This window comes from Oxyura jamaicensis, chromosome 19 (genome assembly GCF_011077185.1).
Source record: "Oxyura jamaicensis isolate SHBP4307 breed ruddy duck chromosome 19, BPBGC_Ojam_1.0, whole genome shotgun sequence".
Classification (NCBI taxonomy): Eukaryota; Metazoa; Chordata; class Aves; order Anseriformes; family Anatidae; genus Oxyura; species Oxyura jamaicensis.
In genome coordinates this window covers 10,423,091-10,449,308 of record NC_048911.1, presented here as the reverse complement: position 1 = coordinate 10,449,308, position 26,218 = coordinate 10,423,091, and the positions used below count along the sequence as shown (strand labels likewise).

At 37.3% G+C, this 26,218-nt stretch overlaps 4 protein-coding genes across 7 annotated transcripts in view; 1 reads left to right on the top strand and 3 right to left on the bottom strand.

Annotated features, from left to right (window-relative positions):
- The window catches only part of NF1 (neurofibromin 1), an 86,295-nt gene that overhangs the window by 38,972 nt on the left and 21,105 nt on the right, over positions 1-26,218 (top strand). For all 4 annotated transcript variants that reach the window (XM_035343319.1, XM_035343322.1, XM_035343321.1 and 1 more), the window contains 6 exons: positions 20,386-20,818; positions 21,032-21,372; positions 22,112-22,314; positions 23,263-23,456; positions 24,935-25,075; positions 25,302-25,581. In XM_035343319.1, the coding sequence (XP_035199210.1) occupies positions 20,386-20,818; positions 21,032-21,372; positions 22,112-22,314; positions 23,263-23,456; positions 24,935-25,075; positions 25,302-25,581 (1,592 nt within the window). The remainder of the gene's footprint in view (positions 1-20,385; positions 20,819-21,031; positions 21,373-22,111; positions 22,315-23,262; positions 23,457-24,934; positions 25,076-25,301; positions 25,582-26,218) is intronic.
- Positions 5,520-9,939, bottom strand: OMG (oligodendrocyte myelin glycoprotein). Its single transcript, XM_035343323.1, has 2 exons — positions 9,197-9,939; positions 5,520-8,460 (listed from the first exon to the last, which is right to left on the bottom strand). The coding sequence occupies exon 2, from the start codon at positions 8,452-8,454 to the stop codon at positions 7,135-7,137; it is 1,320 nt and encodes a 439-aa protein (XP_035199214.1). The 5' UTR covers positions 8,455-8,460; positions 9,197-9,939; the 3' UTR covers positions 5,520-7,134.
- On the bottom strand, positions 11,142-13,772 carry EVI2B (ecotropic viral integration site 2B). The gene is made up of 2 exons (XM_035343324.1): positions 13,641-13,772; positions 11,142-12,460 (listed from the first exon to the last, which is right to left on the bottom strand). Exons 1-2 carry the CDS (start codon positions 13,646-13,648, stop codon positions 11,623-11,625), a joined length of 846 nt encoding a protein of 281 aa, XP_035199215.1. The 5' UTR covers positions 13,649-13,772; the 3' UTR covers positions 11,142-11,622.
- On the bottom strand, positions 15,973-19,805 carry EVI2A (ecotropic viral integration site 2A). The gene is made up of 2 exons (XM_035343326.1): positions 19,593-19,805; positions 15,973-17,402 (listed from the first exon to the last, which is right to left on the bottom strand). Exon 2 carries the CDS (start codon positions 17,384-17,386, stop codon positions 16,628-16,630), a length of 759 nt encoding a protein of 252 aa, XP_035199217.1. The 5' UTR covers positions 17,387-17,402; positions 19,593-19,805; the 3' UTR covers positions 15,973-16,627.

The following is a 26,218-nucleotide window of genomic DNA, read 5'->3' as shown; positions in this document are numbered from 1 at the left end:
TGCTTCTGTTGCTGATGGGGTGCTGATTTGGGCTGCCAGTGGTGGCTGCTGCACCCGCGGGGTGCTTGCTTGCAGGACCATTGCTGATGGCTTGCTCACTGCTGGCATGGTTAGGCATGGTTGTGGCCTCTCAGAACTGGTTGTTACTCACTCTCAGAACTTTTCATCGCATTCAGTATTACTTTTTATTCTGTGTTGTAGATTGACCTACAAACTCACTTTTGTGGAAAGTCTGTGCTCTGTTACACCATGTGACTTCTGTTGTTTCCCCTAGGAAATTTTCTAATTTTCAAGTAGGGAACAATTTTAATAATAGGAAAATTTTATTGTTTTGCTACTTGATATAATAACCATACCTTATTCCAAATTCAGGTTGAAGGCCAAAATAAACAGCAATCTTTGAAGAACCTTTCTGAATATAACCTCTAACTTTAAAGTTGTATTCTGCTACTTACATATGGATTCCTAGACAGAATGCAATTAGAGATCCAACAAATTAGTATATCTGTTCACATTTTTGTTGATTATGTTTTTGATTTTTCAGAACTTCTGTTCAGTATCAAATGTGGAAGGTAAAATAAATCTCCAAATTGTTTCCTTCTGGAATTTTGTGCTGCCATGCCAAAAGGTTTTTTTTACGCTTAAAAAAAAAAAAAAGAGGAAAAATAAAAAGGAAAAAAAAATGAGGAAATGCTTACATTCTATATTTGTTGCTGAAAAGGTTCTCGAACATTTGTTTTGATGCTAACTTTATAGAGAGACTTTGTGTAAGGCAGTGCAAAGGTAAAATGAAAAATAAAGTGTAACAATGCTTGTCCGTTTGGAAATGACGCTGTTAGGAGTGAGAGCAAAGTGCCCAAGTTTTCTGTCAGTTAATGAGTTCTTACTTAACGAACCTGTAAGCTTATGCTAACCAAAGGAATACTAAGCACACAAACTCTTATTGTAGTAAGTTTTGTTTTCTTACCAATTTCTCTCTGAACTTTTTCCCCAACAATCTGTAGCACTGAATTAGAAACTATAGGAGAAAATGCTTATATAAGTAAACCTTTAGCTTTTGATTCCTTTTACTTGGGAAATAACTTGGAAAATTGCTTTCCTTTTACATGTCCCCTTTTATGCTCTTTCAACACCCTTGACTCTGAAGTGGAAGAAAGCAAGATGAGTAGTGCCACTTATCTTCTGTCACAATTCTCTGTCTTTAAAAGCCTTACCATAATCCTCTGTCCTCTTTAAAGTTTTTGAATCACCTCTGGACCTATTGTGTGGGCTGAAGTGGGCTTTTACAAAATTTTTTATGAAACTAGTTTACAGTATAAATGGCCAGAAGAGTTTCTAACAGTAATTAACTTATATTAAATTAGATTATCTTGAATACCTTCGACGTTTTACAGCAGTGGATAAGAAGCGTGATAGTTTTTGGAAACTTTCCTTTTGCAACATCAGTGACAGTTGTTGAACCAAAAATGAAGTAATTTTGTGTTCAGACAAATACACATCTGCGTATCTAACATTAGTTTTCAGAAAATACTGAACAGCATATATCTTGTAGAATAACTTTATGGGGATGTCTGAATGCTCCGTGTAATTCGGTACTAGGAGCAGATTTATTGAACCATCAGTTTGAGTGCTGCTTTTATGCTAGGCAGTAGAAAAAACATTACTGATGCCCTAAAGGTTCAGCTGGGATACAGAGTAGAAAGTAAAGTGAGTATATATAGTGCCAAAATTGAAACTAATTCACCTATCTTGAAGTATACCTTTTCTTTCTAAGTTCTTTTATTTTTTCCCTAAAAATTCCTGAAGCTATGCACACACAGTTTTTTTTTTTGTGTGTGTGTTTTTTTTTTTTAAGAGAAGTTTAAGGACCCATTGTTAAATGTTCCATTGTGTAAGTGACTCATATCCTTGGATTATGAGTTTTGCTGAAGCTGATTTCTGCATAAGCTTACGAAAGGAAATGGTTCTCGTGGACAGCATGTATCAGCTTAAATAACTGTGTTTTGAAAAGCATGCTGGTTGTTTTAGACAACATAACTAACTTTATACGGTTGAATGTCAGTAGAATTATAACGAGTATGTCATGTATTATGTTCAGACCCCTTCTGAACTAGTTGTGCTGCTGTCAATAGTAAAAACAAATTGGGAAGACACAGGAATAAAAATGGATGTTTGGAAACTCAGATTTTCTCCCAGTTGTTGTGTTTGTTCACTGTTGTAGTTGAATAAGCTTGAAAAATTGTCATCCTTCTACTGCAAGTTAGCAGGATCAGCTAGAGTCACTTCATCTCTCCACTCCCACCTGCATTTCTGGTCGGTCCCTCAATTCTGTCAAAGTAATTTTGGAAACTGTTTCTCTGACACTCGTGCAAGTATGTATCACAAGAAAAAATACCTCCTTTTTAGGACAGATAAATGCAGCCAATGCAGTCATACAGGTACACCCATCTTTTCCTGCTTGGACATGAGCCTGCAGCTAATAAGACTGGAAATATTACACTTTTATTTATTTATTCATTTATTTTTTGAGGTAAATGCGCTGGTGTTTAAGCTAGAATACACTGTCTTTAAATTCTCTTTAAAATTTGTTTGCTTGCCACCTTTTTCTCCTCCAGTTTTTCCACTGAATACTGTCTTATTTCATGTCAAGTAAAATAAAATGCCTGCATTGTTATCCTGTCCTGTTCAGGCAAGAAATTAGGCATACATATGCCAAGAGTAGTGATAATCCATCTTCACAAAGTTCACTCTGTCTGGCATTGATCCAGGGCATCCTTATCTATTCTGGGAAGATCTGACATGCAGTGTTTTCTTCATTTGCAGAGCAAGGAATGGTTATTTCATCTGTAAAGAAAGAATGTCTGGAAATAACTTGGTACAAAAGCATGCAACACGTGCTTGCTAGGTGTATAGCCCCTACTACCTTTTCTTTAAAAGCAGAAAAATAAAATTATCCACAGCTGGCTAACTTAACAGGAGTGTTCAGTCTCTAAGGAAGCTTACAGGCATGGTGGTTATGACTTAATAATGAGTTCATATGGAAGTGATTTTTGTAAAATGTGTTGGTGCTACACACTACTTCAATATTTGGAGCAGAGGCCTAGAAACTGTTTATATAAATCTGTCATAAACAAAAATTACCTAGAAGCTATTTTGTGCTTCTTTCAGCATTTGAAACCTTGACATCTGCTGCTAGCTGGTCCAAGGGGCAGGGCAGTGATTTTACGAATGCCGTTAGGATGTTAATGAGTAAAAGGGAAGTAGGTACTGGTGCATGCTTTTACAGGTATCTGGGAGAGATTGTCTCTGTATAAAAAAATCCTGTCCCTTCAGCACTGCAAGGGTCACATCTCAAATTCTGTATAACAGAGTACATGAAAAGAAGAGAGAAGAGCGCTGAGGTCTTAAGTAGTTGTTCAAAATTCTTGTTTGCTGAGGTCGAGATAGAATATATATTAACCTATGTGTAAGATGCCTATAAATATTTCTTGGGTCTACATAAAGCTATAGAAATACACAATTCTTGCATAATGAAACCCTAATATCTTCAGAAATGTCTTTTTTTTAGTTTGAGAGCTTGTTGCTAAGGCATTGTTGAGTCATTCTACTGATATATCTGGATCCGTTTGTATCCTTCTTGCGCTGTGAAATTTAATCTTGTCTGTCATTTTTCTCCACATTTGTTTCCCGGGTAACAACCAGACTTCCAAAGGCAGTGATCTTCTGTCTCTCATCCTTACTCTGTTATCAAAGTGATCAGTAAATCCATAGATATTGATCCTGAAGTACTGCCATTAAGTTTTAGAGCTGATATCACAAATTAATTAATAGGAAATGCAGAAATAACAAACCTCTGAGTTGTTTCACACCACAGCTATTCCTGCAGCAATTTTATTGTTTTAAAAACCAACATCTCTACAAAAAGGCGTGCTAGACCTCTTCTGGATAATCAATGAACAGACAGAAGACAGCACTGTTCTCAGAAAGGCTGTTGAACGTCATGTTGAATTGCTGGATAGCTGTTTCCCAACAAAAAATTTTCTGAGGATAGATTATTGTATTTGTATTTATCAGAGCCCCAGTGACCAAATGTTTAAAAGGAAACTGGTTCCGTAGCGTCCCCATCCTTGCCTCCTACTTTTATTTCAATTTCACTGCGCTGTTGCCAAGCAACAAGTGCCCGACTCCCCCGGTCGCCTGCCTACTCCAGCTCTGTTATCAGCTCCTTTGTATGCCAGAAAAACACAAGGAGCCTAAATTTCGGTCTGCCTTGTTGAAGGCAATCTGACTAAGAAGCCCTCGTGTGCACCTACCAAGGACGAGCTGTGGGTAAAGGGATAGCCCTGGAGGTTGGAAGGAGGTGCCATCTCGCTTCCATGCACATCTGTGATTTGCTTGTTTCCCAAGCAGTGTGTGTATTTAGAAAACCACAGAACCCCACGTGCACATCCAGGCTTTTATCAGCATGCTTAAAACTTGCCATTTGCCCCAAATAACTTGTGGAAAACAGGATTTTTTCATAGCTTCACTGTTCACTGGGTAGTCTCATTTCAGGTGGAACATGCTCAGAGCATTTAAAAATTGAGTCCCTGGAGACGTTTTGCATCCAGAAAGATTTGGCATCCTGTATTGAATGGCTCAGCAAAAACATGTAATATTTCATGTAATTCCCTCAACATAATTCACTCAAGACATTGTAGTCATAGTACCTCATTTTGTGATCTCTGTCCTACCTTGCAAGCTAAGCTGCTTTAAACTGTGTGAGATGAAGCCGTAGGGGTGAGATAATTCTAGGAAATACCTAATTCTGAACTTAATAACTAGGCTGATACTGTTTTAGTGTCAGTCAGTACTTAGCAAACACATTACCTGGCCAAAAAGGGTGGCAGGCAGTGGCATTTTTTTGGATACTGATCCTACTTACTGGAATTTCAGTTTGTGTCAGATTATTTAACCTGGGGGAAATATATGGAATTTGTGCAAGTGGGGAACTTTCAGCCTGCTGGTAGCCACTCAGGTTAATGAGGCACTTCTGCTGGCTACTGACGGCACTGCGCATACTGCTCGTAGTCCAGGTTGTTTTAACTTTGACTTGGGTAACTAGTTCTTGTGTACCTCAAATGCCTATGAAATATCAGTGGTGTGGGTTTTTTAAAAAAAGCTTTCTGCTCTATTAAACATGAAGATACTTTTTTTTTTTTTTTTTTGAGATGGAGAAGTTACCTTTTTATGGCAGATAGACATGTTTTAGGGGGTGGCAAAGAGTAAGAATGGGAAGGGTAGGCTATGGTACCATTATCACATCAGCTTATTAATAAACAATATTAGGAAAATTTGAATATCAGAATAATTCAATTGGCTTGTGCCATAATTTTCCCCCATAAGACAGAGACTGAGCCAAATGCCTGCTTGAAGTAGGTTGGTATAATAAAGTAGTATCTATTCAGCAATTATTACCTATCCGCCAAGAGTATATGGTAGCAACGCTTATGTGAAAAGAAGCACTGTGACTAATTCAGTTCAATACAAACATAACTTTATTTTTACTTAAATGCCAATGAAATAACTGTACAAATTCATCGTGTAACATTTACTGTTAGAAATTAAAACACATTTCTGATTATAGAAATATTGTTCACAATTGGAAAGTTATGATTTCTCTGATACCGGGTTGTAAATGGTCTACAGCCCTCACTGCCACCTAGGAGAAATAGGTAGAGGGCTCCAGTCTTGGTACTGAGGTTTTCTGGATTTTGCAGCACCTTCATGCTACAGTAACTGGAAATTAAATGGCCTGAAATGCATGGAAAACATTGTATAAAGATATGCAGCATTAGGTGAATAATATTTTTTTCAATGAACTTGTTCTTCAGGTTTCATTTCATGCTGTTTGCAAAACTTCATCAGTAGTATATCAAGTACCTTTGCCACATAATTTTCTTAAGGTGGTCAAAACCATGCGTGCATCTATTTCTACTCATTGATGGTGCAGATGTCAAGGAGAATAGCGTTCGTGCTCATCATTATAAGGCAAGGATTTGGGCATGTTCAATGCCATAGACTGAATTAATTTTTTAAGTCACAACATTCAAGGATTGTTTAAATGACAGCTTTTAAACTAATTGCTTAGTTGATATATGCTACATAACTTGCATTAGAAATTGGCTGATACTTTGTTTCAGTGTTCAAAAAGTAGTAGTTCGAAGCACTCTGGCTGAATTGCAGCATTCTTTTAAGCGTAACATAGTGACAGGTATTTCAGATTTTTTTTTTTTTTTTTTGTAACTTAGTGGTCAATTTTGTTAATTTGTGTAGGTAAGTTCCTTGCTGGAGAGTGTCATGGCATTGAACATCTTGTATTTTCCTCTACTTCTATCTTTTTTTTTTTTTTTTAAAGTATGGAGAGCGAGAAATAACTTGCCTGCAGTCTGTAAGTCAAAACAGAGCAAAAAGAGGTATCAGCCCCTACCATTTTTCCCATGCTAAAGTTGGACCATGTTGGCTTCTCAGTTTACCCTCTCTTAGATAAACATCATGGCATTGTCATATTTAATTCCTAAATTCAAAACTGTTGTTCTTCATATTTAAAATATCCTAATACATATGAAGCAAACATAGATATACATGCTAGCAATTTTTCTTAGGAATAACTTCTGATTAGTGAAACAGCTAGGTTTAGTTTCTTTATTTTTCCCTTCCTTACGCATGTCATCATAACAAAGAATCTGTGCTGCTATATTACAAGAATTGCTCATCGGCAAGTCAAGCAAGACAATGCAGATATGATACAAGACTTCTGTTTTTTCCAGTTGTTTATGACAAAATCATACATAAAGTCAGTACTTAAAATTCTGATGTTTTATTCTGTGCAAGTAAAATTAAAAATGTAAATACAAAATAAGCACATTTTTAAAAACAAAATCATAGGTTAGTTTTACTCAGTTAAGACATTAAAATAAGTAGCAGCTTAGTATCCAGACATTAGTGTGCACTTCTTTTAAGTACTGTTATCTTCTTTAGATCAGTCAGAACTTCAGATTTTTTGTATTTTGATGAATTATTTGACCTGGATGTCTTACCTCCAGCCATGTATCACAGGAATAAGCTCAATACTTCTCACAAGAATACAAGCCCCTAGCCCATAAACATTGCCACTGCATTAAGCATTACAGCATAAAACAAATACACCTCACAGGTACTTGCTCTGGAGGGCACATCAGTGTTTAACATACTTGTGGTGGATTCCTCTCTCCTTAAGGTAGCAGTTGTGCTTTGAGGCATTTTCGAGTAGTTTGTTGGCATTCCGCTGGTGATACTTAGAGTCATGGGAGTAGTGGATGATCCCGTGGGATGGGTCAGGCTTGAGTTCACGTCAGTTGAATCTTTAATGTAGATTGTGTGTGTGGCTGCTGCTTCGTAAGAGCTAACCTTCCTACTTGTCAGGTCTTCTGGATAGAGGAGCAGTGGCCGGTCTGTGCTCGTAAACAGTACAGTTTGGCCTAAGGTAGCCAAGGTAGTAACTTCCTTAGCTTTAAATTGTTTATGCATTTTTGCCATTTGGGTTGGTTCAGTTGCCACTGGAGGAGCAGCTCTGTCTGCTGCCTTTATTCCTTTAATCATGAGGTTAGTGGCTGGAATGGTGGGAGCAGCTGCAGCTGGCGTGGCGTTCACCCAAAGCACAGATTCGTTAGCACAGGGAGCCCCTATGACGCTGGCGGTGGTTCCCTGCACCCATTTAAGCAAATACGGGATATTTTGTTTATCACTGCAGGACCAGGGGTTGTTGTATAGTGTTACTACTTGTAGCTGAAAGAGCTGGTCAAAAGCTTTGTCAGGAACGTATGTGAACTTGTTGTTGTGTAGGTAGAGGCTTGTAAGGTGCTGTAATCTCACCAGTGTTCCTGGAAGTATCTGGGACAAGAAATTATTGGATAGATCCACTGTCTCTATGTTGTAGGGCATATTGGTTGGAACTGTCCAAAGTTTGTTGCTACTGAGGTTGAGAAACTTGAGACTGCTCAGTGTGTTGTTGATGAGAACAGCTCTTTCCACCATGTTCCTAGAAACATCAAGCACTTTAAGATTCCACTGGTAAGCTGTGTCAAGTTTCTGAAGAACTTTAATGTTGTTATTTATGGCATATAATTCCCACAAGGACTTGGGCAGATGAGCAGGAATATTCTTGAGCCAATTATTTGAAATATCAAGGGTCCTCAAGTTGGTGAATCTTGTCAGCTGATGATCAAGATCTACGAACTGGTTAAAGGACAGATTTAAATATGTAATGTTGTCTTGAAGTCCATGTGGCAGTACAGTTAAGTTTCTGCCTGAACAGTCCACATTCCTGTTATTTCCTGAGCATGTACAGTTAGAAGGACAGATAACCAACACAGTGGGTATGAATAACAGAAGGACCAGCAGACAGGTAGATGCTTTCAATATCTGGTGTTCCATTGCTCCCTAAAAATAAATATACCAAAATGACACCCTTTAAATCTATGTAATATATTTTATTTATTTGTAAGGGCTGTCTTTGCAATGATTAGTTGCAGCAGAAATTAAGTAAAAATATCAATAAACCCCTTTGTGGCACGGTCCTTTTTATAATTGTTCAAGAGAGACTTTACAAAGCATCCCTTCATAGACTGTCATGTTGTCTGGCAGAATGAGACTTGTTTTTTCATCTCCCTTTCCCCATCAAGCTCAAATGAGGGCTTTCTTCCGAAAATGCAAGTCTCTTCCAAATGTTATACAATGTCTGCTTCTTGTTTTTAGTGATTTCAAGCCTAGATTATGTTTGGAATAATGTGTTCTTTTATACAGGATGAAAAAATGGCTGTCAACTGGATCTGCTTCACAAATCTCTGCAGTAATGTAGCAGTCCCCCCCATACATGCATGCTATTTGCTTAAGTAGAATTGGTTAAAATACATTCTAAATTGTTAGGAATTCAGTTTGAAAACCGAATTCTGTATTCATGGTAACATGCATATTGCTATTTTTCTTTATTATCACGTCAGTTACATTCTCAAAGCTGCAAACACATGTTTGAAGCTGATTTCATGTTAGTAAGAAATCTCTGACACTGCAGCAAATTTCTGGTGCAAGCATCTGTCGTCAACTAATAATTTTGTTCTTATTTCTGTCTAAATTTGTAGTAGGTTTTTGTGATTAAAAACAAGAAATGCAAACTTACCGTAATCTCTTCTGCAATATCAGCACATCATTTCTGTGAAAGATTTAAGCTTAGAGGTCGTCTTGTTCTAGAGAGTAGCTACAGTTGCTGTCTGTGGATTGTGCTTGCCTCTTCAGCTGCATCGTATTGCTGCTAGCTGGGGCTCTGCAACCACCTGATCTGTACTACATTGGAGGACTGCAGAGCTGTCATTGGTGCTGACTCAAATTTATTGCGAAGCGTGCGTATTCAATAAAATAGTTGGCTTTTGTAATTTGAGTTAGTTAACTTCTCCCTAACTGCATTTTTTTAGCCATGTTAATGCATCATAATACAGTATGTAAGATTGTCTAGGTAAACAGTACTGAGTGGAATTTTGGTGGGTTATTGTAGCTTAACCTATGAGTCCATTTAAATGTTCCCATTTAAAAAGTCGTGTTCTTTTTTTACCTTCATTTAATCTCTGCTTCTGTAGGAAAGGTTAATGTTAATTTAGGCTTCCTATCTTGAGCTTTCTTAAGCGACACAGCTAGAATATCCTCTCATAATTTTAAAATGTTCAGTTTTCTGCTGCTCAGATCAGGTTGTCCCTGTATTGTCAGGTATAACATAGCCCAGATTGTAGGATTTAACTCCTTTCTGTAGGAAAGCTTTATCTGCGTTTCTCCAAACAGTATCGTAAGAGCATATATATTGTTTATAATGCTGTTAATTTGAACGTCATTTAGTGCAACAAGCCTTACAGAAGTCTCTGAGCAACTGGAAAGCTGTTCTTCAGGCATACAGATTTATACATCTGATATAAACAATAAGGACAATTGTAAAGATCTTTTCCTGTGCCCATTGTACCCACATCAGCATAGAATTGCATATGCACATCTTAGGACTTATTTTTTAGTGGTAATTTAAATAATTTGAAATTAGTTGTTATACGTGCAAACAAGTGGTGTGCACAATGCATACAAATGTATTCCCTTTTCCAACAAACCCAAGACTTCAAACTCTTTTGCCTCTTTGCAGAGATGTCGTGGAAACCTAGCTTCAGCATCTGGCAGCTTCTTTCTGTATATTTAAGCATTCGATACCAGCAAAATCTATCTATTTTTTTTAATTTACCTTTGAGACCACCTTTCAACTTCCCATCAAATAGCATATTAAAATGCATGGTTCTGGACAGGGCAGCAAGCTTCTCTTGTAGTCAGGGCCCAGAAAGGAACCTCTAAAACACTTAAGCATCTGGAGGTAAAAGGCATCTGGCATCCTGACAACCATAAATCAATTTTTGAAGTTTATATAAATAAGATTTAATCTTATTTATATATTAATCTTTATATATTAATCTTTATATATTAATCTTATATAATCTTTATATATTAATCTTATATAATCTTTATATAATCTTATATAATCTTTATATATATATATTAATCTTTATATATTAATCTTATTCTGAAAAGACTGCTTCAAAGGAGGTAAGTAAACGCGCACAACTCATTCTGATAGTTATTTGCCTTGGGTGTTCTGTGAACTGTTTCTGTTTATCCACAAAAATCAAAAGTGCACAGGTAAAAGAAGGCTTTTTCATACTTGTTCTTCATGTGCTTGGAACTGTTTCAGCTTTTTTGTGACCACTATGTTAATTCTTTACTTTCACTATTATTCTCTATGTTACCAAAAAATAATATGTAGAGACTAGAGATTCTATATCACTAAATATTTTGGCAATATTTGATCTGGAGGAAATCTCCTTCCTATTAATGAAGAGCAACTGATGGCTGTTACGAGGGTTTATTTTAAATGCCTGTCATCCGCTGTTACCAAGTCGTCTCCAGTCACACGCAGCAAATAGACCTTTTAACGAACGATAGCCGGTACGTACGCGTGTCAAAGCATTTGGATTTTGTTCTGAATTGGAAGCTTTGTATCTAAGCAAATTCTCTGTAGTGCTTTAAGCAACCAAAACATCTTTGAATTAGAAAGCTTTATTAAAATTAGCTTGAATTCATCGCATTCACTTTACAGACTAATAGGACAAACAATTGTTAGAAGCTCTGAGTACCTCTAAAGCTTTACTGTTTCTTGAAAGCTCCGTGTCCATCTGTATGCTATGTATAGGTATGTGCTGACACACAAAGGTACGCATGCTCTGTTTTCCGTAGTCTCCAAAATCAGGAGTTGCTACTTGTCTGTGCAGTGGGCTCTGTGTTGTATTTTGGCATGATTTGTTTGGGGCAGAACTAGGTTGTTCCCTTCTGTGAAAGCTGCAGTCAGTAAGTGCTGGGGAACCGTTGCTCATGCTGTGGTTTGGTTGTTCCTGCTTGTGGCAACTTCTCCATTGTTCAGTTACTTGAAGAATGCTTCATTTAAGAAAAATGAGAAGCATGTTGGAGAGTGATTGTGGCCGTGTACGGAGGGTGTTCTGGCTGTGGCAGTGATTCACAAATCTCTTAAACGATTAGCTCAGGAGGGGGGGGAAATTGTTCCTTTATTTCTGAGTGAAGTTCCTCTTGTTTGCTGGGATCCGAGCTGTGATCCTCAGTTGGTTCCCGGAGCCAGTCAGGTGGAGGTGGCAGGTCAGAGGACCCAGGATCGGGGTGAGGACACGAGCCAGGTGTGCAGCTCACCGCGTCTGAGGCAGGCGGTGCGGCGGCGCTGGAAGCGGAGATACTGGCTGCAGAGCAGTCTTCTGCTGGCGGAGGCACTTGGCTGCTTTCATGACTGGTGGTGCAGCTGGGTGGTTTCTCTGACGCGATAAGATCATGCTGGAAGTGTGTATCTTCTCTAAATTTCCAAGGCAACACAGATAAAACCGATGAACGCTTGGTAGCCTGGCCAGAGTCCATGAAGATATCTGGTGTGTCTCCATCTGCAAACGGAGAACGACCAGCCCAGTTTGAATTGACCAGAAGGGGCCTTCTGCAGCACTTCCACAGAATAATCACGAGAATAGCAATTGTCATACTAACCAAAATTACTCCAATTATCATTGCTGCTATCTGGCTTTCATTGCTAGGCTCTTTGCATGTTCCAATCGGGTTGGATGTTGTCGTCACAGCAGTCAGTGTGCTGCCAAACGTGTGCAGGCTGGGCCCGGTTGTTGGCGGTCGATACACAGTAGAACTGTGTTTTGTTGGACTGGTGGTACTGGTGTATACATTTCTTTCACTTATGGAAACATCTGAGGGTGTTTCGGTAGAAAGTGATTTCCAGATTTCTCCAGAGATAAGAACCAGTATTATTTGGCTGCTCACCATTTCCCTGCAGTCTATTGAAGTGCGTCCTCTCCTACATCAGAAATAAAGTAGAACATGCTAAATTGAACTTTTGAAGTACCACTTTACAGGCACCAGACAGTGGTATGTTATATACGTAGTATTAAAATAATATTAGACTCACTGCTTGAACTTCCACGCCTGTTGCCATTTGTATAACCAGCAGGTTCATCACTGATTTTACAAGCAGCAGACAGATTTTCAGTATTACTGATCGTTGAAGTTAGGCGACTTTGAAGAGAATGTCATAAATATTATTTTTTTCACGTTATCAGAAAAAGGCATTGGGAAAGAAGTCCGAAGTATGTTTCAAAAATAACTTTAATCATTCACCTAAATGGTTATGGATGCAAAACAAAATCTGAAACACTCGCGGAAGTATTGACAAACAGTATTGTCACAAAAGCAAAGAACATTTCTTGGTTTATACCTTAAAGATTGAAAGAGACAAGACAAGCCTGAGTTAAAAGCTGACAACAGTTCTGTTAGTTTTATTTCCTGTTCTTGCCTCACTTCTGCAGTTAGAGTGTAATATTTTTTTCAAGTTTCCAAATACTGCTGCTGTAATGGAACATCACTCAAATGTGCTCGGACTGTTTTAGTATAAATTCCTGCATGTGGAACATTTTTGTAATGACGGGGGTTGTGTTAATGTTAAGTGCTTGGGATGAAACACTTTTTTCCCTGTACTGTTTAGAGTTCAGGTCTCTGAATGTCTCTGTATGAGACAAATCATGTAAAATACAGCCACTGTGTAGTGGATTTTTTAATCTGAAATTACTTTCGTGCATTTTGATCTAATTTATTATTATAATACTAGTCATGTGAAACGGTCTCCAGAAAATCAGTGTGCATTACTACTGCACCTGAAATTAAATTGTATGTGTTTAATTAATGCTTCTAGAGAACCAGCTAATCTAAACAGTATAAAATTCATAACAGATAAAAATGATGCTATTTCATTTTCTTCTACTCCCCTCTTTTCAAAATACAGTCAAATCATTCATGTAGAGTTCATGATAATTCATAGTAACAACATGTTAGTACTGAGATAATGCTTGTAAGATAGCTACATTCTGCAAGAGCTTTGACTATGGCAGAAACTTACAAAGTGTTACAAAGCCCTGCACACGGTTCCTTTAAAAACAAGTAATGCAAATATTAAGCAGTGACAACCTGAAGTTGATTCTTACCTTGACATTTATGGTTTATCAGGCAAGCATCTTATTTTTTGTTTGAAGCCTTAGGAAGACGGACTGTGTGCTGAAAGCCGAGCAGTTCTGAAATGGCTTTTCTCACATTGAAGCAAGTTTCTGCAGCTGAAGAGGAAGTTTACCAACACTTGCTGCAGGAAGTGCCAAGAGTAGGGAGATTACTAAGAAGCTTAGCTCAAGGTTTGCATGATTTAAGAGCAAACTTTTCAACTCTGATGATTTGATAAAACTTAAATATTTACATGCTTGTGGCTTTTGTTGAGTATGTGTCTATTGTGAAGAAATTAACAAATGCTGGTTTTCCTGTCTGAAAATAGTTATAAAATTTTTGATTGACAAAGAGGTAGGTTTGGATTTTATTTTTACAGATATAATTTTGGTGGTGGTTTTGGTGAACTGTCATTATTAGTGGAAAAGCAACCTTAGGTTCATTGCAGTGAGTCACAGAGAGCCATCTGATCACAAGATACTGGCTTGCTTACACATCTTCATCTGCGTAGTTGTTTTAAAAGGCAGATAACTATAGATTTTACCCTTCCCCCCGCCTCCTCTTCCCCACATTTTTTTTCTGTCTGGACAACTTTGGTACTTGCTGCTGTCATTAAAGGGGGACGGTGCTCTCTGAGCAGTTGTTTTCCCACTGTCTCTTTGTCCGCATCCCTTATTGCAACCCAGACTACTTTGTATTTTTTGTCTCCTTAAGCATTTTTGCCTAGAAAGGCTGCGTGGCAAGAGAAACCTGCACAAATGTCCTCACAGCATTTTGCAAGTGTATTCTTGTGCCTACAGTAGTAGCTAGTGTCATGTCCTCGTTCTGCAGCTCCTTCATTTCCTGTATGTGCTGTGCTTCTCTTCTGGTTGCACGGGCTCTTCTTCAGTCTCTCCCTACTCCTGCAGCACAGACAAATCTGATCCCATACTGACATAATAACTCACAGTTTCTTGAGTCTTTAATCTCATCTACATTCCCTTCACTCATCACAGTCTCCACCTGTCTTCAGCCACAGATCATAACCTCATTACTATTTCTTTTCCTCCTTTCCACTGACAGGATCGTGATTCTTTCCTTTTTTGCTTTTTCATTTTATTTTATGACCATGTTGTTTTACCCCTTTTATCTGCTTTCTGCTAGCAACTTACTGTGTTCCTGATCCAGGCTGGCTAGTTCTCCCACAGATTCATTCTCCCTTTTTAGTTCTGTTATCTTCTTAGCAGTGACAAGTTTTACACCGGGTTAGATTCCCACATCTGCTATCCCAGATTCATTTTTAGTTCTTGCAGTGTCTCTGCTGTTGCCTCATGTGCTTATGGTCATTTTGGGAAGAAAAGGGCGACTGTAATGCAGCATCCCCCTACCATGCCCTTTAACTCTCTTTCTGTCACAAATGTGAGATGTTGATTCGTCTCCTCTAAATACTAAGCTGTCATCACCAATCTGTCACAATTTGCCCTTAATTCTTTTCTTGTGCTCTCCCCTCATGTTTTAGAAATGTGAGACACAATATCCTACCTGCGTGCTGTGTTGCACCTCCTCCCTTTGAGATCTAAGGTCTGAATACGTGCCTTACAATAGATGCATTTGAATTCTCCCTGTCGTTTTATTTCCCATCTTCATTGAAGTCTATTTTCTAATGACTCCTAGTTCTGAGCTAAGCTTTCAAAGTTTTTCCAGCTTTATCTTCCTTACCAACTACCTTTGACACAGGCAATTTATTTTTTATTTTTTATTTTTTGAGATCTTGTTCTCTCCTGACATCCATGATACTGTTGTCTTTCTTCTCTGTTGCTTCTTTACGTGCCCTTCCAGGTAGGTTTATAGGTGATATAGTGGAATTTAAATAATTGGTGTTCAGTCTTGATCCTTTCAAACTCATAAAACCATTTCTTGTGTCAAGGATACTGCAGATGCACAGGAAGTTTTGAACTTTGTTGTTACTCCGTTCTAACACCTATACCCGTGGTGCAACAAATCTTTAACCCAGGAGGTAGCCTGTGAAAAGAAGCTTCTCGTGTAGCCTTAAAATAACCAAGCTCCTCTACAGTGAGGCTAGATGCAGGCATCTGCCAGTATATATGGGAAAATCAGGTCTCTGGGAATAACATAACTAAAAGTATTGGTTGCTCTTGAAGAAATTTTTGTCACGTTCTAATTGGTTGCACTAGGACAAAATGTCGTGTTTTTCCATCACACCTAGGTATCAGAGAAGGCTGTTACTGACATTCAGCGGATGTGACAGGGATATGATATTCCAAAATGTCTAGTGTAATATTTCTCACAATATTTTGACTTAGAGAAATAACATATACTTTATTTTTTAAAATGTTGATGCTGGTTTATTGAGGATAACAAAATGGAAGTCTTTCTATATTCTAATATACAACACAAACTCCATATATTTATGCACAAAGTCAAAACAATAAATATGATTGCTCTCAATCTGGTTCAAAAACAGTTAAACCGATTTAAGCAGTTTTTGGTGGAGAAAGTGGAAGGGGCATTTTGAGAGACTAGTTCCTGTTTCAGTAATTGTGTCAAAGTTGTGACTGAATTACAGTTCTCTTAAAATAGCAACCTGAATATGCCTGTGTGGCACTTCAGAGTATGCTGTGTTTATTAGACTGACCGTCCTTTCCTTTTTTCCCCCCAATGGTCTTTGAGAATGGACAACCTTCTGTCCTTCTGTTTTATCCTGTTTGGCTACTTCAGCTGTGATTTCTGGTCAAAAGGAGTTAAACCAACCTTGGTGCTATTTATAAAGAAGCTTTGTGATGCAGTCCTACAAGATCTACACATTTTTACAGCATTCCCACTACCACGAAATGAAAAACCCTAAGGTGTGAGTTTAGCTTTCCTGTGTTACAATTCCGGTTGTTACTTGAAAGCTAAGTTTTTTTTATATTAATCATTTTTTATCGTATTAATTAATAAAAATATATAAAAGCTGAAGTCTGTTTAGCTGACTGATTTAAATCTCAACCACAAAATTGGTTAAAATGCTTTTGTGTGACTTCAGTTCTTCATTTTCGTGTTTATCTGTTTCTCTAGTGATTCTCTCGGTAGTTTGATCTTGGGTTTTCCTTTGGATTGCGACATCTCTCCCTGCTAGTAACTCTTGCATTACCAAGTCAGTTCCAGATGCCTCCTTAGGCATCTTCTGCCACGTTCCTGCTGCAGTTGGCCATAAGCTGTTGGTAGCCAGAATATCGCCATTGCTTCTGGGCCTCCGTTTTCCTTGTTGAGCTTTTTTGAGATAAGACATTCTGTTCGCTATTACAACTGTTGACAGAAACAAGAAGGTGCAGATGAGCACAAGCACTGCTATTATAACAAAGCAAATCAGGATAAGAGACTTATTGTCTTCACACATTTCTTTTGTCCATGTAGTCTTGGGTTTGCTGGTATTCCTAGGTCCTCCAGCGGCAGAAACAGCACTTCTGGGAGAGGAAGATACTGAAGAGTTTTGTCCCATTGTTGAAGAGAGAGATTGAGGGGTGGCTGTCTGCATTTCAGTAGTCATTTTTTTCCCGTTGAAATGGATGGTTGGAGGGTTTGTATTGGCTTCTATTATGTTCTGGCTGCCACTTAGGTTTTGGCTGATAGGATTCCAGGTTTCATTTATAACTCTGGGGTACTCAGTATGGTTTGTACTTACTTGCAAACACAAAGCAAAAATTACCACAACAGGGAAGGCAAAATGTGGTTTACTGTGTATCTTTGTCTTCATCTTCCTCCTTAGTCACCTACAAAAGAACAAAATATGGTATTAGTTTAGCAGTGCTGGTTCTGAGAGCTTTGAGTTGGACTTCTCAGGGAATAGTAGCCAGCAGCCTTTTTGATCAAAAATGTGTTTTAACTTGACCTCATGTTCACTGCATGTAGGAGGAAGCGTTCAACTGCTGGGAATTCTCACTGAATAGGTGGTCTTGAACTTCAGCTCTTACACTGTTAAATTCTGACAGTTGGAGGTTTATATATAATGTATGTGAAGATCAAAAAAGAACATGGAGCAAAGTAGTGAAAGGAAAGTGTTTTCTACTAAGTACTCAGTGAAGTGTGATTGTAGACACTGTAGTAGTTCCTCCTCTCTAAAGCTGACCACATCAGATCTGTAAGTTCATCACTTCTGCTTTTAAATGGTGAAGTGAGGCACCATGTAAAATTTACAAAATACCACTTTTTTCTTTCCTTTGTTTCCCTGAATTTGGGAAGTGTAACCATGCTTGTACGGATGGTCAAATGAAAAGCTTTAATTGAAAATGTTCTTGTAAATGACAGCAGTAACTTATTTTAATTGTGTGTATTCCTTATCTCAGCTGTCTGCAGCATTTTGTAAATACCTAGGAAAATCTTAAGTCTCTAATTCTTCTGATTTATTATGCAAAAGGCTGTCTATCACAAGTGTACTTCTCACGTCTTATTCCTCCCAAACATACTTCAGATTGTGACATTTTCTTTAAAACTTCTGAGATTACGCAAACTGTATTACTGTTAGTGTGTTCTGTTTTACATTTGTGTAGTACTCGGTTTGTACTATAATCTTTACCTGTTGAATCTGTCTGGAGAACAGGAAACTGATCTCTAGATGAATCAGATACTAAGATGATAAACTCAAAATAACGGGGACAGATGAGACAAATCAGTGAGCTTCAGTGCTGAGCTTATTCTGTCCAGTGTGTCTCTTTCACCTGCCTTAACAGAACCAAGTGTTTCTGCTGAGTTACATATTACATCTTGTTCAAATATAACTACTCTAAAGAATGACTGAAAGTAGTAGTGCTGTTTTTAGAAACACATTTCTTCTTATAGTACTTTAAAGACAACAGAGCACATCTGTATGCCTCTAAGTTTAGGTATTTTGAAATATGCCAGATGGTGTTTACTTTGCCATAGGGAAAAGTTATCATACCTACCAAAGGACTTAATGTATTCACACCCAAAAATTAGAGAGGTGAACTTGCTTATCTTTTTAATATCCAAATGGCAGTCCTTTGTATTGCTGAAGTCCCCCAGGAAAGTGAAAGAAGTGATAGACGTGATCTGTAGCCAGAGAACAAACAATGGGTGTCTCCTCACATGGCAAAGGAGCAGCAAAATATATATATATATGTATCTTTCTTTGCGGTTCAACTAAATCATAAAGCCAGACTGTTCTGAGATGAATCCTCATTGTTAAATTTGAACTAGAAAGCATTTGAGTAATCAGCTACAGCTCAGGTAAAAGATTTTGTTACCTTTATGGTAACAGTTGCCTGGAGAATGCCTCCTCACATACTTTAAAAAGGAATAAAAGCAGCAACAGCAAAACCTTTTGTTTGGTTGGTTTTTTTTAGAAACAAAACAATCCACAAGAAGTTTCTGCATGCTGTGCGGAACTGAGGTGCAGTTGCCAGTACAAATGCAGCTCAGTGCTCACTGCCTGAGGTTACAGAGCTCTGCCTGCACCCTCCGAGAGCACGAGAAGTCCAGTGTTACTTGTGACCTGGACTAGAGGTGCTTTTCTTGAAAATAAACAGGCTGGTGTTGTTAAGAGCTTCACTTAAAATCGTAAGAGCAAAGGAACTGATCATTAAATTGGATTTTTTTTTCTTTTTAGCTCAACCCTTTGTGTCTAGGTCTTGGTAGGGTCTTCTGTCAGTACGCAGTAAGAGCTGCAATGCGTAGGAACAACACGGCAACGTGGTGGCTGTCGCTGCTCATTCCTTGGAGTCTGATTGTGAACAGCTTTTAATGTTACTAAAAAGGCAGTTGTTTTAGCAGTTCCTTAAAGCAGGGAAAGACAATATTTTTATTTGTTGTTACTGTTTGAGTTACATATTGTAAACTAAACTAAAATCTTTTACATAAAAAATAAAACCTTTTACGTAATATTTTCTACAACATCTAAGAAACCTTGAAGCAGGACTTAAAATAGAAGGAAAATGTGCACTTACCTTGCCAAGATGTAGTCAAAAGAAAGTTGGTGTTTTAGATATTTAATCCTCTAACAGGATTTCTTTGTGCATATATTTGCTCTTAGGATGCAAACGACCATCAGCATCAAGCAAGTAGACTTAGACAAGGCTGGATTTTTTAAGCAAATCTGTAACTGAAATTATACGTCGTTTACTCTAAGTAGGGAACTAAAACCACAGTGATGACACACTTCCTTTTTGTAACAACTATACCATGACATGTTAGAGGCAGAGAAACACCAACTTGCCCAAATTAGCTTTCCGAACAACAGGAAGTAACGCAAGGAAAAAGTCTTAGGCAGGCAAATATTCAACATTCATGAAGTTTATCTTCTTAGTTATCAATGGCTTACCTCAAATGTTACCAAGAGCTGTGTCCCACTGTGATCAAAACTACATACGTATGTGTTGACAGTATTTATTAGCTCTTTCTATAGGCTGTTGTCTTGCTTTGCAAGAGTTGAGTTAATAACAGTTTGAAACAGCTCTAGGCATTTAGAAGTTCCAACTGTTAAGTTTGATTTTTAATTAATTATTTCTAGTAGAATTCCATCTGCTATGCTAACTCTGGGTCATCTGCCTAAACCCAGTCTCATAGAGTTCAGCAATTCATTAAACAAAAGGTGGTTAATATTTTTATATAGTACCTGAATACTATATAGACCAATGCTGCTGGAGATTGAAAATAAAATGAGCTGAGACCTTTTGAAAAAAATGGTTAAAAAAAAAAAAAAAAGGCAATCCAAACAGTGTCTGTCTTGTTTTCTTACAGGTTCAAGACCGGTCAGATCAATGGAGATTTACTGATATACCATGTCCTGCTAACTCTGAAGCCATACTATGCAAAGCCATATGAAATTGTAGTGGACCTCACACACGCTGGCCCCAGTAATCGCTTTAAAACAGACTTTCTTTCTAAATGGTTTGTAGTTTTTCCAGGCTTTGCTTATGAAAATGTCTCAGCAGTTTTTATTTATAACTGTAATTCTTGGGTCAGAGAATACACCAAATACCATGAAAGACTCTTGACAGGTTTGAAAGGAAGCAAAAGGCTTATTTTCATAGATTCTCCGGGGAAGCTGGCAGAGCACATTGAACATGACCAGCAGAAACTCCCAGCAGCTACCTTGGCTTTAGAAGAGGACTTGAAAGTATTTCACAATGCTCTCAAACTGGCTCATAAAGACACCAAAGTTTCTATTAAAGTAAGTCTTCTTCATGCTCCTAGTGAACTGTTATATTTCACTAAGAATTTAAGTATGATTTTACTGTCTTAATTCTCTTGTCTCATGGAGAAATCACAACGTAATTTCTTACAATTTCACATGTTTATCTTCATAAAGTAGAAACGTCAGACTTTTTTTCTCTTTTTGTTTCTTTAACAATAGGTGCTGAACCATTTTTCTTCTCTTTTTAAGGTTGGATCAACAGCTGTGCAGGTGACATCAGCAGAGCGTACAAGAGTCCTGGGACAGACAGTGTTTTTGAATGATATATACTACGCATCTGAAATTGAGGAAATCTGTCTTGTTGATGAGAATCAGTTTACCTTAACGATTGCCAACCAGGGCACACCACTCACCTTCATGCATCAAGAGTGTGAGGCCATTGTGAGGTCCATTATTCATATACGGACACGGTGGGAGCTGTCGCAACCAGACTCCATCCCACAGCACACTAAAATTCGCCCTAAGGATGTCCCTGGAACACTACTGAACATAGCACTGCTCAACTTAGGAAGCTCAGACCCCAGTTTGCGGTACTGAACTTTTAAATTAATATCAACTTTGATAAAAATGTGATTTTCTTCCAAGATTTTCTTAATTTTAGCAAATCTCTCTTGAACAACACAATTTTGCTTTCACCACAGCTCTACAAAATGTACTTATTAATCTCAGCAAAGATTGGGTTTTGTATAGGTGAAGAAAGGCATACATAGTGATGGAGTAACTGAAGGTGTATAGGTAGCTTAATTTCTCTTTAAAAGGGAAAAAAAAAAAAACTTATGCTTTGCAATATGTGCTTACAAGGTACATTTGATTTTCATGGTATTGAACTTCGTGTTTAATAACTGGGAGCTGTACCTCTCAGAGCAAGCTCTTGGATGTTGTCAGAGGGCTGTCTCCAAATGGGTCCTGGTTCAATGGGAGCCTCTGGGGCTGTTGGCACTCTGTTGCTCAGGTGCACTTGGAAATACCTAGAATTTCCTGGAACTGAATGCCTTTCTGAGAAATGCAGTACAAAGTTCTTCAAGCATCCTCTTTAACTTTATCTGAAGTTGTTTTAAAAAAGTAGTAATGTAATTATTTGTCCAAGGTAATATTGTCTCTAAAGCTTAAGTGATGCAGGAAAAAAGTTCAGGATTTAAATATAGTACTGGCTATTAGCAATACTTATGTGATTTTGAAAACGGTATTACTGTGCTCTTTTAGTGTAATGTATATATTTTAAAACAGACAAGAAAACTATTACAAGTCACATTGCTTGCTTTGTTACAGGTCTGCTGCCTATAATCTTCTATGTGCCTTAACCTGTACCTTTAATTTAAAGATTGAGGGCCAGTTACTGGAAACTTCAGGTCTGTGTATTCCTGCCAACAACACACTCTTTATTGTGTCTATTAGTAAGACCCTTGCAGCTAATGAACCGCACCTTACCTTAGAGTTCTTGGAAGAGTGTATTTCTGGATTTAGCAAATCTAGTAAGTAACGCTGGTATTCCTCAATGCTAACCATGAATTTGAAAAGATTTAAGCTGGTAGCTGTCAACTTTAACAAGCGTCCTTATGTGGCTGAGTCACAGTAAGTTTAAATTTAAAAAAAGCTTCTTTGAGCTGTTTTAGATATTTTCAAGATTACTAATAATCAAATTCTGTAATACTAAGAAGCCAGTGTCATGAACTGGAGTGGTATCTGTTGGAGTAAAAACATTAAGTTGTACATTTGAATGTACTCTTTCTGATGAAGCAGATCCTTTTTTAAAAAAAGCCCAAGCCCTGCCTTTCTAACTTAGAAGTTAAAAAAAGTTTTTTTTTAAATAAAAAAGTTTTGCACCTTCATTTAGACAAATAAATTAATTCAGAGATCGCAATACAAGTTACTTGTTTCATACACCAGAAGTTAAGAACATTGCAGAAAAATAATTAAAAAATTGAGGTCCATGAGGTTTTGAACTCCAGCAGATACATTCACAAAAGAATTATATGGTCCTTTCTTTCAAATTTAATCCTTTCAGATAGATTACAGTTGAGAGATTTATCATGTTCTGCTATGCTATTTTTGTTAGCCCTTTCTTACAGACATATTCCAGCTCTGACTATACTGTTGGAAGCTGTTCAGAATGCATTCTCAAGATTAAAAAGAAGTTATCTTAAATAGTCTGCCTATTGTGTGCTTAAATGCACACATTTATGTCACACTTCTTAATAAGATACTCAAATGTCAAAATCTTGCCAGATTCTCACAAATGTTTCTTGGATGTTGTTGTTATAGTATTTCTTTTTGAAGCTTGTCTGTTTGCCCAGTATTTTTTTGCTCAAATCTGATAATAATTATTTTAGAAGAAAGCTGAAAGGTGCTCACAAGTAATTATTTACATATGCATAGAGATCAGTGCTGATTTTTTGTTACAAAGTGAATTTTTATTTCAGGTATTGAACTGAAACATCTTTGTCTGGAGTATATGACTCCCTGGCTGTCCAATCTGGTCCGATTCTGTAAACACAATGATGATGCTAAGCGCCAGCGTGTCACTGCTATTCTTGATAAGCTAATAACGATGACAATAAATGAAAAACAGATGTATCCTTCCATTCAGGCTAAGATATGGGGAAGTCTTGGACAGGTACAAATTCTGCATGATTTCTTGCAATTTGTTTATAACAAAATTATAGAGTTTTTAATCACTTAAATATTAATGCAAAAAGATAAAAATGGAACTTGGCACGACCTAAGTATATTAGCTGTGTGGAGAGTCAGGAGCAAGTTCTCCAAGGTTTCCATTCTTTAAAACACTTCATAATACAATTGCTGAACTCTTGCTTCTAGTGCTCTGTTCCTGACCCCCACTGAGAATTGAAAATTAGATATATCTGGTGTTAGTTGTAATTCCTTCATCAAAACTCCTGAATGTGTAGGTACTGATTGGATAGAACCAAGTGCTAGCATTCAGATGTGTTAGGCCTAAGGCGATGGAAGAACTTCTGTTTTGTTATTTGCAGTTTTAGAACTAAAGCATTTTGATTACAATTAGCAGTGTCAATCCTTCTGTTGATTATTAGTTTAACACTTACCAAATACTGTCCCTATTCTCCACACAAAATAATAATAATTAAAAAAAAAAAAGAAAAAAAGAAAAAAAAGCTGTTTTCATATGTCATTCATGAAATAAGTGTCCAGATAAATGAGACCAGCTTTATTTGCCATGACCAGGCTTGCTCACAAGCAAGCTGACTTCCTCATTGTCATACTATTATTATTATTTTAACTGTCATCCGAACTGATGCAGCACAGCATCACAAAGTTGCTCTTGGAGAATGTGAGAACTATCAAATGGATGCATAAGTGTTTTTTCTTGATTGGTCCAGTTGGACTGATAAAAATCAATGTATTTTGGAAGTTTGAGTCACACTGAGATGAATATGACCATTATGACCATTAGCAGGTAAATGCAGAGAATGTGAAATAAAAAATGAAAAAATTCACAGAAGTCAATGGGAATTTTATTGATTTTGTTGATCCAGAATCTCAACCAATTTTTATAATACAGTGAAAGCTGAATTTCAACCAGTACTGAAAAAGCTTTTAATCTTAGCTTGCATATTGCATTTAGAGAGAGTTCTCAGTGCACTTAGTCAGATTTGGTTCTTCATACACAAGAAGAAACTTGTTTTACTGGTTGCTGTATTCATGCATGATGAGCGTTCTAAGCAAAATCTTCAGCAGGTAGGATCTTGCTTATTTTTTGGAAGTATGTGGGTTTTTTCCACCTCAAATCCGGTTTCTTCTCATTAGATGCAGCATTTTCTGCATAGTTATACTTTAAAATGAAAAAAAAAAAAAGATACAAACCATATCATAGTGCTTCCACAGTTGTGAAGAATTTTGAAGTAAAACCTGATGGAATTTATCTTTACATTTCTAATCTTTACATTAGGCTGCTTTCCAAAAAAACAACATATTATTAAAACCGTAGCTTCAATTTATAGTAGCTATATATCTTAAACTAAAAAATATAATGATTGCTTAAACAAAGGGCCATTTACTGTGGAAAAATTATGTTAACCACACTGGGAATAACAAAGAATTACTTTTCTCTGACAGATAACAGATCTCCTTGATGTAGTTCTGGACAGTTTCATCAAGACTAGTGCCACAGGGGGCTTAGGATCCATAAAAGCTGAGGTTATGGCAGACACAGCCGTAGCGCTTGCTTCTGGAAATGTAAAGTTGGTTTCAAGCAAAGTGAGTTCCCTCCTTGCCTTAATTTCTTTGTATGTAATAATTTCCCCTTAAATATAATGTGACTCTGATATGCTGTCTGATGACTCAGTACAGGAAATAATGGAAAAAAAACTTTATAAAACAGGTTCCAAGCAATAGAATAATTCCAATGCTAATTTGTAATGGCTGTTACTGAATTGTTGAGCTCTGCTCTTTAACTGGAACAAAATGGTTGCTTTATTTTCAGGTGATTGGAAGAATGTGTAAAATAATCGACAAGACTTGTCTGTCCCCAACTCCTACATTGGAACAGCACCTGATGTGGGATGATATTGCTATTCTAGCACGTTACATGCTGATGCTCTCCTTTAACAATTCTCTGGATGTGGCAGCCCATCTCCCCTACCTCTTTCATGTAGTTACTTTATTGGTGGCCACTGGTCCCCTTTCTCTCAGAGCTTCGACGCATGGTCTTGTCATCAACATCATTCATTCTCTGTGCACTTGTTCACAGCTTCACTTTAGCGGTAAGTTCTTAACAGACTTTGGATTAAGTTGCTTGCTTCTTAGTTTCTTTCAGAAATATTTGAGTTGTCTTTCTCTCTTTCACCTGTTCTGAGAATTTGAAAATACTGTGTTGCTATTAAGCTTGTGTACAAACCAGCATGAGGATATGAGCTAGAATGACTGTGAGCATGAAGTTAAAGTATGACTGTCTGGTTTAGAGCAGGTGTGTCATATAAATTGTGCAATGGGTTTTTGAAAAAGGGAAGAAAGTACGTACTAGTAAGTTTCAGTAATAAAGATTGAAGAAAAAATGTATCTATGCTAAAACTGGCCGATGTGCATCTTCTGAATGGTTGCATAATGGAGTAACAAAAATATAAATTACGTAAGGAAGTTGTGACATTACATGGTTAAAGCAAGCATTTTGCATACCGCTGTGTTTCAGCAGTCCTAAAATAATTGATGCCAGCAAATTCGTAGCTGTCATTTCTTATTACAGAAGTACAGTATACAACCAGGCTGGATTTTGTGAAGCAAAAAAATAAAAAGTTTATGTAATTTTGTTTTTTCCGTATCTGAAAGCCCATTTTATATCTGTATGTTGACAGAGTGAGTGTGTGAATAGAGGTGTACACGCACACACAGATATCTATGTAT

Bases quoted from the DNA above. Each gene is read 5' to 3' on its own strand.
- OMG (XM_035343323.1), bottom strand. From the start codon at position 8,454: ATGGAACACCAGATATTGAAAGCATCTACCTGTCTGCTGGTCCTTCTG.
- EVI2A (XM_035343326.1), bottom strand. From the start codon at position 17,386: ATGAAGACAAAGATACACAGTAAACCACATTTTGCCTTCCCTGTTGTG.